Source organism: Gopherus flavomarginatus, chromosome 20, assembly GCF_025201925.1.
Source record: "Gopherus flavomarginatus isolate rGopFla2 chromosome 20, rGopFla2.mat.asm, whole genome shotgun sequence".
NCBI classification, from domain to species: Eukaryota; Metazoa; Chordata; order Testudines; family Testudinidae; genus Gopherus; species Gopherus flavomarginatus.
Genome location: NC_066636.1, coordinates 4238783 through 4252027, shown reverse-complemented (window position 1 = coordinate 4252027; position 13245 = coordinate 4238783). Strand labels below are relative to the sequence as shown.

At 48.9% G+C, this 13245-nt stretch overlaps 1 protein-coding gene across 1 annotated transcript; it reads right to left on the bottom strand.

Moving 5' to 3' along the window:
- Nucleotides 1–5166: 5166 nt before the first annotated feature.
- On the bottom strand, nucleotides 5167–12819 carry LOC127037989 (serine protease 1-like). The gene is made up of 4 exons (XM_050930310.1): nucleotides 12336–12819; nucleotides 11281–11534; nucleotides 10171–10307; nucleotides 5167–5469 (listed from the first exon to the last, which is right to left on the bottom strand). The coding sequence occupies exons 1-4, from the start codon at nucleotides 12437–12439 to the stop codon at nucleotides 5317–5319; spliced, it is 648 nt and encodes a 215-aa protein (XP_050786267.1). The 5' UTR covers nucleotides 12440–12819; the 3' UTR covers nucleotides 5167–5316.
- Nucleotides 12820–13245: the final 426 nt, after the last annotated feature.

The following is a 13245-nucleotide window of genomic DNA, read 5'->3' as shown; positions in this document are numbered from 1 at the left end:
CAGGGGAATGAGCCCCTGATAGTGTGGCTGGGTCCTATGATGGTGTCACTAGAGTAGATATGGGGACAGAGAAGGCAATGGGGTTTGTTAGAGGGATTGGTTCCTGGGTTAGTGTTCCTTTGGCGAGGTGTGTAATTGCTGGTAAGTATTTGCTTCAGGTTGGGGGGCTGTCTGTAAGCGAGGACTGGCCTGTCTCCCAAGGTCTGTGAGAGTGGGGAAATTGTTTTCCAGGATAAGTTGTAGATCATTGATCGTGCGCTGGAGAGGTTTTAGCTGGGGGCTGTACGTGATGGCCAGTGCTGTTCTGTTATTTTCCTTGTTGGGTCTGGTCTGTAGTAAGTGACTTCTGAGTACCCATCTCGCTCTGTCAATCTGTTCCCTCACTTCCCCAGGTGGGTATTGTAGTTTTAAGAATGCTTAATAGAGATCTTGTGGGTGTTTGTCTCTGTCTGAGGGATTGGAGCAAATGTGGTTGTATCTTAGGGCTTGGCTGTAGACAATGGATCGTGTGATGTGTCCTGGATGGAAGCTGGAGGCATGTAGGTAAGTATAGTGGTCCGTAGATTTCCGGTACAGGGTGGTATTTATGTGACCATCACTTATTTGCACTGTAATGTCCAGGAAGTGGATCTCTTGTGTGGACTGGTCCAGGCTGAGGCTGATGGTGGGGTGATATGTGCCATCATGTGCCAGCAATGCCCCTCTGCCATATACATTGGCCAGACCAGACAGTCTCTAGGTAAAAGGATAAATGGACACAAATCAGACATCAGGAATGGTTACGTACAAAAGCCAGTAGGAGAACACTTCAATCTCCCTGAACATTCAATAACAGATTTAAAAGTAGCCATCCTTCAACAGAAAAACGTCAAAAACAGACTTCAAAGAGAAACTGCAAATTTAATACCATCAATTTGGGTTTGGATAGGGACTGGGAGTGGCTGGCTCACTACAAAAGCAATTTTCCCTCTCCTGGTATTGACACCACCTCATCAATGATTGGGAGTGGACCACCTCCAGCCTGCCTGAATCGGCCTTGTCAACACTGGTTCTCCATTTGTAAGGTAATTCCCTTCTCTTCATGTGCCAGTATATATATGCCTGTATCTGTAATTTTCATTCCATGCATCTGAAGCAGTGGGTTTTTGCCCATGACAGTTTATGCCCAAATGAATCTGTTAGTCTTCAAGGTGCCATCCGACTCCTCGTTGTTTTTGTGGATACAGACTAACACGGCTACCCTCGGATACTTGGAGCTGGAATGTGCAGGGAAGGGAATATCTGCCAGGATCTGCTTCACCCATAATTATCCCTGATTAGCACTCGCACCAGCTCCACTAGCAGCGTCTTCCAAGAGGGATTATTGGCGGGGCAGAGATCTTTATCGCCCAATGGATTCACACTTTGATAATCCATACCCACAGCGTGATGCACAGACACCTGTTTATTGGACAGGAGATGGAGCTCAACACCCGTCTGGCACCTCCAGAAAAGATGAATCAAGAACTAACAATTTTACTTTGGGGGAAAAATCAAACGCATGATGACAAAAAGGGGACTAGCCAGCCAGGTGGTCGTCCTGTTGAACAGGACCGGGGGGTTATAGTGGGTCAGAATGAATATGTCAACAGCGGGAGGCCGCTGGGGAAAAGGCTGATATCACTGTGGGGTGGATTAACAGGAATGCTGTAAGTAAGACATGGGAGGTACCTGTCCTGCTCTACTCAGCACTGATGAGGCCTCAGCTGAAGCCCCATGTCCAGCTCTGGGCACCACACTCTAGGACAGATGTGGACAAGCTGGAGGGCAACAAACGCGATAGAAGGTTTAGAAAACTGGACCTGTGAGGAAAGGTTTAAAAAATGGTGCATGCATAGGCACCGACTTCCTCTCTACCCGGGGTGTGCTCGACTCTCCCTCCACTCCAGGCTCTTCCCCCCCTCCATCCCTTCCTCAAAGCCACCCTGCCTCTTCCTGCCCCAATTCTCTCCCCTCCCCCTCAGCACCTCCTGCACACTGTGGAACAGCTGATCCATGGTGGGTGGGAGGCAAGGGAAGGGAGGGGGAGGTGCTGATCAGCGGGGCTGATAGCAGGCAGGAGGCACTGGTGGGAGGGGGAAGTCCTGATCCATGGGGCTGCCAGTGGGTGCTGAGCACCCGCTGTTTTTTTCCTGTGGGTGCTCCAGTCCAGAGCACCTCCAGAGTTGGCACCTATGGGTGCACGTTTAGCCTTAAGAAAAGACGACTGACCCGGGACCTGATAATGGCATTCAAACATGTTACAGGCTGTTATAGAGGCTGGGAATCAGTAGTTCTCCATGTCCACTGAAGGTAGGACAAGCAGGAATGGGCTTCATCTGCAGCAAGGGAGACTGAGGCAAGATATTAGGAAACACTTTCTAACTCTCAGGGGAGTTCAGCTCTGGAACAGGCTTCCAAGGGCGGCTGCAGGATCCCCATCACTGGAGGTTTTAAAGGACAGGTTAGACAAACCCCATCAGGGATGAGGTTACTGGGTCCTGACACAGCACAGGGGACTGGATTTGATGACCTCTCAAGGTCCCTTCCAGCCCCACATTTCTATGGTTCTACAGAAATAACTGATTCATGGAGTTTAAGGTCAGAAGACCAGCATCTAATCTGGCCTCCTGCAGAGCACACTTGCCAATACATTCCACCGAGTTACCCAACCTGGAGCTCAATAACTTGGGTTTGTCAAGATGCCAAGATCCATGTTCAGAGATTCCCCAGGCCAGAAGGAAGCATTGGGATCTTCTAGTCTGACCTGCTGTGTAACCCTGGCCAGAGACCTGCCCCCCAAATCACTCCTAGAGCAGCTCTGCTAGGCAAACATCCAGCCTTCTCTTTGAGCCACTGACCGTCTTAATTCTGAGGTTTTAAAAATGCAATTCTTTGCGCCTTATATCCTTATTGACATAGTGAACAAGGAACAAAGACGCCAGGTGTTGCTTTGCCTGCAGCCAGATAGGGTGTTTTAATGCAATGTGGAAAGATAAGACAGAGTGTTAAAGTGTTGCTGGATGTGGTGGGAGTTTACTATACGACTGTATAACTCCTTTCCCAAGACAAGGTCAAGCAACCAGCTGGGAGGGGTGAAGGCGATGTGTGTGGGAGGTATAAGAAACTCTACAAGCCAAAGAGAAGGTGGCCATGGCCAGTACATAACCTCACTCCCTAACCCTCCCATGGGGTACAAAAGAGGTAGTGCCAAAGCCCCCAGATTCAACACCCTCCAAAATGGAACATGACCATAAATTGCAAGGGATGGGACCAGAGGCAGGCACTATGGGTATAATTAAGCCTATTAAGAAGGAGGAGGGGGAAGGAAAAAAGCTCTACTGCTGTACAGAGATATGAATATGTTTGCCCTAACATCTGGCCTTTTCCACAACCCTCAGATCATTTCCGTGGCTCTTCTCTGCACTCTCTGCTGTTGTCCAACTTCCCTTCAGTAATGTGGACACTGGAGCTGGTGAGCCGGCATTTATTATTTTTGTAAAGATCGCATGATTTTTAAATGCAAGCTCGTGATTTTTGCCTGTTCCGAGCTGGTGATACAGGGGCTCATGCACGGAAGGGAAATGAGGATTATACAAGCCTCAAAGATCTGCATGAGCCTCTCCTGTTTCTTTTCTTAAGCGGTGTGAAAACCGCATGCTCTCTCTTTCATGGAGTGCAATGCTGTGTTTGGCACTGATGCGACCGCTGCTGGAATACTGCACCCAGTTCTGGCATCTGTAATTCAAGAAGGCTGATGATCAGTTGGAGAAGGGGCAGAGAAGAGCCACCAGAATGAGTAAAGGATTCGAAAACATGTGTTATAGTGACACACGCAAGGAGCTCAGTTTATTCAGTTCGACAAAGAGGAGGTTAAGGGGTGATGTGATCCCTGCCCTTAAGTAGAAATTTGATCAAGGAGGCCTCTTCAATCTAGCTAAGATGTAACAAGATCCAATGGCTGGAAGTTGAAGGGAGACAAATGCAGACTAGAAATACAATGCTATATTTTTAACAGGAAGGGTAATTGATTATTGAAAAAATGTACCAAGGACCATAGGGGATTCTCCATCACTGGCTGTTATTAAGTCAAGATGGGATTTTTTTTTCTAAAAGATCTGCCCTAGTTCAAACAGGAAATAAGTAAATAAATGTAGTTCAGGTGCCTTGTACCCTCATTTTCCTCTATGGGCCAGGCACTGTGGTTTGACTACAGCTCCCATGATGCACCGTGGTCTCCCCCCTTGCTAAACCACCATGGTGCATTATGGAAGTTGTAGTTTCAGATGCCTCCTTTTTCTTTTTCTGGCAGGACTAGATCTTCCAAGATGCAATCTGCATTTGCCCAACACCTCCAGTTTCCTGTGCCGAGCCCAGCACTGCTGGGTCAGAGATACTGGCCCGTTCTGAAATGGCAGAGGGTTTGCACGCTGGGAGCCTGGGATCAAATGTGTCTCCACTCAGTGCCTGATCCAAAGTCAATGGCTCTCGGTGTTCAGCAGATTTTTCACACTGGAGAGGGGAGAGAATACCTCCTTCTGAAATTTTCCCACCAGGAAATTTCTGTTTCCCAGTGGGAAAACGTTCAAAAAAGAAAGAAAATGCAGGGGGAAACCTACTGTCTCACATTGTTTCCCAACTTTGGCCAGCACCAAAGAATGAGAAAGTGGGAAGGAGCTTTCACAAACTTTTGTCCAGTTTTCTGCCCATCGGGGAAAGAGAAAGTAGCTGTTTTCTGCTTACCCAAACTTTGGAATCTTCCCAGATGGGAAGTTCTGCATTTTCCCATGGAACGTTCCATTTCTCACCCGACCCACTTTTCCAACCAGCTAACAGGGAAGGGGAGCACAGGATGGCCTAGAGGTTAATGCACACACCTTGGCCTTGGTGACCTGGGTTCAAGCCACTGCTCTGCTACAGACTTCGGGTGAGCATGAACAAATCACTTAGCTGCTCCGTTCCTCAGTTTCCCCAGCTATATAATGAGGAGAATAGCCCTGCTTTGCCTCAAATGGGTGTGTGAGGATAAAGACTTTGGTGACTGTGAGGCACCCAGATGCTGAAGTGAAGAGTTACACTTACAGGGCATGGTGCTACACTAAGAAGGTGGCATGAAATCATGTGGTGCATCCATGAACTAACCGCTCCCAGCAGCAGAGGGCATTTATTATTTAACATCTGTGCACAGAGCCAGGAGGGACAATCCGGTTAATGCGCCTGCAATGGCACCGTATGGACCCTATGTGGCAACGCAGGTCGGAGAGGGAGGGATACCGTGGTCTCCTGAGGGACTGAGGATCAGTTGTTGTTCATGGTCTCCCGGATCCAGTCGACATATTTACAGACGGCAACATAGACACCTGGTTTGTTGGGCAGTGCGCATGTCTGGGTCCCCCAAGACACAATACCCTGGAGTTTCCCGTTGCAGAGTAGGGGTCCCCCGGAATCTCCCTAGAAGGAGACAAGACAACACTACATCATGGCCAAGAACGACAGGCAAGAATGCACCTCAGAAACAACATTATCGAATCTACAATGCCGTGACGAGAGTTCTCTGCTCTATGGGTACAGAGCAAAGCACACCCGAAAAGGCAGGTCTTTTCCAGTAGAAACAATCAACGAAAATGATAACAAATTTCACTTTTGCCCACGTTTTCCACCCAACTTCTTGATTTTCTTCATCAAAAATTCAAATATCGAAGTAGTTTGGCCCCAACTGAAATATTTCAACTCGGAAATGATGGGAAGCAACGCGCAGGGGAAGTCATTTGTAGCACAATGCATTTGACTGGTTTTATAACATCCAGCACGTGTTGCATACCCTTAAGCACCACTTATTGGCACCATTTGCCTTGACGAACTATTTGCTAGGGACATTTTCCATAGAAACCGCTTTTCGATGGAAAATTGGGGCTTCGACTAACGTAAATTTTGGAGGAAAGTATCTGCTGGCTGTGAAAATTTGGCAAAGAACCAACTGCCTGAAAACCATTATAGTTCCATCTGGAAAGGACATAAGAACATAAAAATGGTCAATGGCCCATCTAGTCCAGTATCCTGTCTTCTGACAGTGGCTGGTGCCAGATGCTTAAGAGGGAATGAACAGAACAGGGCAATTATCGAGTGAGCCATTCCCTGCTGTCCAGGCCCATCTTCTGGCAGTCAGAGGCTGAGGGACACCCAGAGCATGGGGTTGCATCCATGACCATCTTGACTAATAGCCACTGATGGACTTATCTTCCATGAACTTCTCCAGAAGTTCTCTCTTTTGAATCCAGTAAATTTTTTGGCCTTCACAACATCCCCTGGGAACAAGTTTTACAGGCTGACTGCGGGTTGTGTGAAGAAGTTGTGTTTGTTTGTTTTAAACCTGTGATACTTCATGGGAATTGTAGTTCAGATACCCCATGTTCTCCTCTATAGGTCGGGCTCCCCAGCCGGACTACACCTCCCAGGATGCACCACAATCTCCACTCTTGGAGACGGGATATGGTGCATCATGGAAATCCTAGGTTGTGGTGCATGATGGGAGAAGTTGTCTGGCTGAGGAGTCCAGCCTACAGAGAACAGGGACATGCTACCTGAACTACAACTGCTATGAAGCATCACAGTGGCCTTTCCAGATTTTTGTTCCTCTGGCATTTGGTTTGTCGCCAAAAAAATTAAATTTTCGTAGAGAACAGACACTTTTCACCATAAGCTTAGTTTAGTCGAAAACCCACTTTCACCATTTCTTTGGAAAATTTCCGACCAGGCCTAGCAAATAGCTCGTCAAGGTAAAAGGTGCCAATAGGTGGCGCTCAAAAGTATGTAACACGTGTTCTGGGTGTTGTAAGACCCACCAAATGGCTTTTCCCATCAGCAACTTTAATTCCTCTTTGTGGCTGAACAGAAGCCCTGAGACCTTTCAGCAATGGCCAGGAGCAAAATTCCCCACCCTGCTGTGATGCAAACGCACAGGGTTACACATGAATAGCTTCTTCTGAGCCTCATCAGCAGACCCCGAAGTGACTGCACAGCTAGGGAACGAAAGCTTGGGCAGTATCATTCTAGTCTGCCACCAGGAGCCCACGCAGCAGCCACTAGAGGGGGCTGCGAGCCGTTTGGTGTCCACCTATGCTGTGCATAGTCACTTTCTTCTGATGCTGAACAAGGGGCTCTATTCTAATAAAGGAAATGGCGTTATCCTCGGAAGTGGCTCTGTCTCCTTTGTCTGCTTCATTCCTGATTATGACAATCCCCAGCCCCTCCCGTTGACTGGATTCTTGCTACCACTTTAAAACTACAGGCCAACATTTTTCAAAAACGCCTTTCGTTTAGGTTGCCACTAACTGGCTAGGAAAAAAAGTCTAATGGTTAAGGTGCCAACTGGGGTTCTGGGTGCCTGGTGTTCAATTCCTCCCCCCTTTACAAAAAAAGGAGTCTAAGCAAACGGGGTGGGGTGGGCTGAGGTAAAGAGAGAGGAGAAGTGATTTGCCCAAGGTCACCTGGTGGCAAAAGAACCCAGGTGTCCTGACTTCTAAGCCAGCACCTTTGTCTAAGTCTCTTGATGGCTACTTGCATGGGCATAGCATGTGTTTGTTCCCTTATTCTCCATTATGCAGAGGGGGAAACTGAGGCACAGAGTGGGGAGAAGTGATTTGGCCAAGGTAACCCAGCAGGAACTGAGAACAGAACAAAGGTGTCCTGACTCTTTGCTACCCTGATTCTAGGCATGGGAGGAGCAAATATTTTTATTATACCCAAGATGGGGAAACTGAGTCACAGATGAGAGCGGTCACTTGCCGCAGCAGGTAGGGCTGGGATTTTCAAACCCAGCTTGGGGGACGGGTGGGGGAAGGAAATGTGGTTGTTCCGCTTCTATTTAAATTCACAGACAGTGGAAGCACAGATCCCCAGCGCCTACCCTCCCCTGCTCTAACGTGTGGACCACGCTGCCGATATGGGGGCAGAATGGGAAGATCCGGCTTTTTGCTGTCGTAGGAAGCTCCCACCCAGCCACCTCAGGGGCACAAGAGATGTGGCAGGTTTATGCTCCCTTTCCCTTGTCCAAAGCAGAGCACAGGGAGATTTCAGAGAACTTCTCGTCTTTGCAGCCACAATGGGATCATTTTTGTGACTGGGGTTACTCCGGGCTACCCCAACCCTCCCCTGTCAAGACATGTCTGCCCATTAGTTACTCAGATCCTACTGCAACAATCAGATAAGCAAGTCCCACCCATTATAATTGCATTCATTCGCTCCTGCTCTTTGTCCCGGGTTTCTGAGAACTTCGGAATTCATCTCCAAACTTGCCAAACTCTGGTGAGGCTCAGGATGTTCAGGGCTTTCTTTAACCCCTCCGCTCCCAGAGTCACTGGCAGGGCCGGCTCCAGGCACCAGCGCAGGAAGCAGGTGCTTGAGTCGGTCAATGGAGAGGGGCGGCATGTCTGGGTCTTCGGCCGCAATTCGGCAGCGAGTCTCTCAGTCCCTCTCGGAGGGAAGGACCATCCACTGAATTGCCACCGAAGAATGAAGCAGCGCGGGAGAGCTGCCACCGAAGTGCCGCCGATTGTGGCTTTATCTTTTTTTTTTTTTCATCACTTGGGGCAGCAAAAAAAACTGGAGCCAGCCCTGGTCATGGGATCCTCGCTGTAATAATTTCGTTTAATTTTGGTCGTTGGCTTCAGTGCTGATGGCCTGTGATATACAGGAGGCTAAATGGGCTGGTGATCTCATCTAGCCTGGAACTCTATGACTTTATGACTATGCGAGGAGAGCTGAAAATTTTTTTCACACAAAGCTTTCTTTCGGTGAAAAGTGGCGGTTTGGTGACACGGACCCATTCTGTGACTTCACCTCGATTTCACCCAATTTGTTTCAGACGGACAGAAACTGACCCAACGTTTCTGAAACATCAAAATGTGTCGTCTCGCCAATTTGGAAACCAAACCTGGCCATTTTCCGGCTCGCAATGACGTTGCTCTTCACAATTTCCTTTTAAATCTAACCCTAGTTACAAAGGGTCACAACTGAAAGGAAATATTTTGATGTTGTTGAAATGAAACCTTCCCCTCGACCCAAAGCTATTTTTTCGGACTTTTTGATTGACCAAAAATTATGAAAATTTTCATATGTGGTTGGAGCAGGAATGACTTTTTTTTTTCCTGATTTTCTGGAATGTCCAGAGACCTGAAAAATCCATTATTGCCCTGGTGAGTGTAGGAGAATTTCAGCTCTGATTTAAAAAATAAAGTAGCTTTCTAACCCTCTTGGGCTGGAAAAATGTGATCCCGGAGAGGGTCAATAACCAGACAGCAGAGAACAGGTCAATTCTCCAGAACCATCTGGATTGCATAGTAAACGGTGCTCACGCAAACAACACGCATCTCAGTGTAGCTCTAAGCAACTGTGTACATCAGATTTGGGTTGATACAGGAGTATATGGGTGAAATTTTCCACCCTAGTTGACAAGGCCGCCCAGAGGATTTCTGGGACGGAAGGACTCCCTGCCATGGGTCTTCGGGGCATGTCGACAGTGGGTCCCGGAGCAGAAGGACCCCCCACTATGGGACTTCAGGGCACTTCAGCGGCAGGTCCAGGAGCGGAAGGACCCCCCGCCGCTGAATTGCCGCCGAAGACCCGGAGCGGAAGAAGCTCTGGGGGCCTGAGCCTCGCGAGAGTTTTCTGGGGCCCCCGGAGTGAGTGAAGGACCCCGCTCCAGTGGCCCCGAAAAACTCTCGTGGGGGCCCCTGCAGGGCCCAGGGCCGGGGCAAATTGCCCCACTTGCCCCCCACTCTGGGTGCCCCTGCTAGTTGATCTAATCATCCATCAGAACTCGGAACTGGGCAGAGTTAAGAGCAATCACACAACGAGGTGGAATTACGGATGCTCTAGCTAGACCTGCCAATATGGGCTGAATGCAGGAATCCCTGGGGAGGTTTTCTAGCCTGGGCTCTGCAGCAGGGCACCCTAGGTGGGCAGACTGGTCTGTTCTGGCCTGGAAAGCTACACCTCTACAGAAAACCACTCAAGAGTGCACCCGAGTTGGTCTCACCTTCCACCCATTCCCTCTCCCCTCTCTTGGTCCCATCCCTGCACCAGCTGCCCCCAAGGCAGTAGGACCACAAAGCCAGCTCCCAAATCCCACCCTCAGCTGTGCCATCCCCTCACCTGGCACGAGTCTATTCCCCCTTCCAGCACCCCAGCACACAGCATGTTCTCAGTGTAGTAGCGAGGGTAGATACTGCGGCACTGTTCCTGGGAGAAAATGGACACCTTGCCACAGTGGAGAACAGGTGGGAAGTACACTACAAAAAATGACAACACAACACAATGGATATTTTGTCAGTGGGAGAAAGTCTTAGAGTTAGATCCAGGGCCGGAGTCAATGGACACAGCCCCAGTAACGTAGGGTGAGATCCAGGGCTGGGGTCATTGGACACAGCCTCAGTGACGTAGTGTGGGATCCCGGGCCGGGGTCATTGGACACAGCCCCAGTGACTTTGGGTTAGATCCAGGGCCGGGGTCATTGGACACAGCCTCAGTGACGTAGTGTGGGATCCCGGGCCGGGGTCATTGGACACAGCCCAGTGACGCAGGGTCTCTTATTCACACATTAACCTTAGATAAACCTTTCGTAAATCAAACTATTGATAGTTGGAAAATGGAGGGGGGGAGGATTTCATCTTTTCCTCAAAGAAATACACAATCTCTGAATTTTTTTCTGTTTTTTTGCCAAAAATTTTCCTTTTTCATCCCTCAAAATCTACAGCTTTTCACCAGCAAAACTCCCTTCAGGTTCTGGCCAAAATCTGGTTTCATTTTTAGCCAAAAACTTTCATTAATGGCCAAAGCCTTCTCCAATTTCCAACGAAAATGTTTGTGGCAAAAGTTTTTCAGCGTTCCTTTTTTCAACCACAAATCAAACTTTTCCCAGGAAGCAGCCCCATGCCATGGACATTTTCAACTGATCAGCCACTCAATTTTACCCTGTGGGGGGGAGATACAATTTCGATGGCAAATTTCCCAACGGCTCTAAAAGGAACCTCAGGAATGCTCGATTGCTGAAAGAAAACAACAAAATGAATACATTCCTGGGAACGTTTTCAGGGGAAACGGCCACAGAGGTTGCTGAGGCAAATAGGGATGTGGCAAGAAACAAGAAGAAATTTTAGGGGGCTGTTCAGAAGGCTAGTAATGTATCTTTTTCTTGTTTTTCCGACCTGCGGGCTCCTTCCCCCTTGAAGCTAAGACCGCCCCCCAACATTGGTGTTACCGTACATTGAGGGCTTTTTGTTGTTCCCCATCCGGACACCACACATTCCTCCTTGGGCGAGGGGCAACTCGTAGGTAGCTCCAGGGGCTGGACATTTTTGTTCAAGTTAGCCGGGGTGAGCAATTTGATGAGCATGATGTCGTTGTCCTTGCTGGCAGAGTTATAGCCGGGGTGGAGGATCGTTTTCTCTGAGAGTCGCAGCTGCTCTGTCCAATCCAGATGCCTGATGTTGTGCTCTCCCAGGCGCACGCTGATGGAGCTGCAGAGAAACAGATGCACGTCAGAAAAGTATGGGGTGGGAAACCTAGTCCATGGTGGACACTGGGCACTGGTTGTTGGGCTGGAATCCGTGGGAGAGGTTCCCTGGCCTGGGCTATATAGGAGCTCAAGCTGGATGGGTAAAACATGAATCTATGTAATCCGTGAATCTCTGAAGGTGGAGTTAAGGGTACACACACAAGGGAGTGGAGTTAAGGTTGCGCTAGCTCAACCATCAGATATGGGCTGGATGCAGAAATCGCTAGGTGTGGCTAGCGATGTGGTCAAACACAGGCACAATCCCATGGGCACAGAAACATCCTTTTACAAACACACATATACACAATCATGTATACATTCTTCCCCCCAAAATTTACACATGCTCTCCCCAAACACACAAATGCACAATTTCACTCTCACACTAACTCCCAATCACACACTACTCAAAATACACACATGCACAATTGCACTCTCACACTCATAATCACACATGCCCATTCCAAAACATTCACAAATCCTCAAGCACACTCTCACAATCACACACCTCCTCCCTTCACAACATGCACAACCGCACTCTCAGACCCACTCACAATCACACATGCCCTACCCAACACATGCACACACATATGCACAACTGCACTCTCACGCCCATTCACAATCTGACATTCCATTCCCAACACATGCACAACCGCATCGTCACACCCACTTACAATCACACACCCACCCAGCTACACACAGACCCTCTCCCCTACACACAGACTCTCTCCACCTCGCCCGACGCCTCCCACAAACCCACACTCACCATTGGACGTGGCAGTGGGCCGCGGTGACCACCCAGTTCCTGTCAATCAGGGTCCCTCCACAGTTGAGCTGGGAGCCCACAAAGAGTGCGGCCTGCCAGGGCATGGAGTGGGGTGTGCAGGGGGCACCGCCGATGATCCGGTTATTCTGGCTGCTCACTGGGAGGCAAAGCAGAAAGGTTCACAACTGGCGAGGGAGGAGAAGCTCTGTGATGTTGCAGCGCTACGCTGCTTAGCCCCAGCTCGGATCAGGGTCCCCCAGCTCCTTCCTCCTTCTGCTTCAGTGTCTAATTCAAATCCGCCCCAGATGCAGCCAGTGGAAATTAGAAGACTTCACCAAACCATGCCCTCGCCATTAGTCAGCTCAGTCCCCCGGCATTTCTGTCTCCGACCCAACCATCACTGGGCGCCTCACCCTTTTAGTGCAGTGACCCTCCCCGCCACTGCTATTGTCCTCTTTGTACACCAGAGGATGTAGTAAGAAGAGGGCCAAAGTAGTCAAGACTTTGCTGACATGAAGCAAAGTCAGGTTGTGAGAAAGAGGCAGGCCCTGCGCCCAGAATTTGGCAAGCACAGAGCTGATATTGCAAAAACACACATTCCTCAGAGCAGGGCCAGATTAACTTTTTGTGGGCCTAGCGCCAAACATATTTGTGCCCTCCCTCCCCCGCCCGGGGAATGAAGAGGCCCGGGGGCAAGAGCACAGCGGGCAGGGTGGATTTGATTTAAATCATGATTTAAATCACAAGTCAGGAAGACAAAATTTAATCATGGGTTTCTACATGAAAGTCCATTCTTGTTGGCTGTGATAACCTTAAAACATAGCCTTCACAACTCAGAGATAGATGTAGGCTTCATTTTTAGAAGATACACACTATACATTTTTAAACCGTGATTTATTTTGAAAACTTT

What these genes read in the sequence shown, in the direction of transcription:
- LOC127037989 (XM_050930310.1), bottom strand. Translation starts at nt 12,439, where the DNA reads ATGCCCTGGCAGGCCGCACTCTTTGTGGGCTCCCAGCTCAACTGTGGA. An exon ending in GCCCACTGCCACGTCCAATG is followed by an intron (nt 11,535 to 12,335) that starts GTGAGTGTGGGT and finishes GTTTCTCTGCAG; the next exon opens with CTCCATCAGCGTGCGCCTGG. An exon ending in AACAACAAAAAGCCCTCAAT is followed by an intron (nt 10,308 to 11,280) that starts GTACGGTAACAC and finishes CATTTTTTGTAG; the next exon opens with TGTACTTCCCACCTGTTCTC.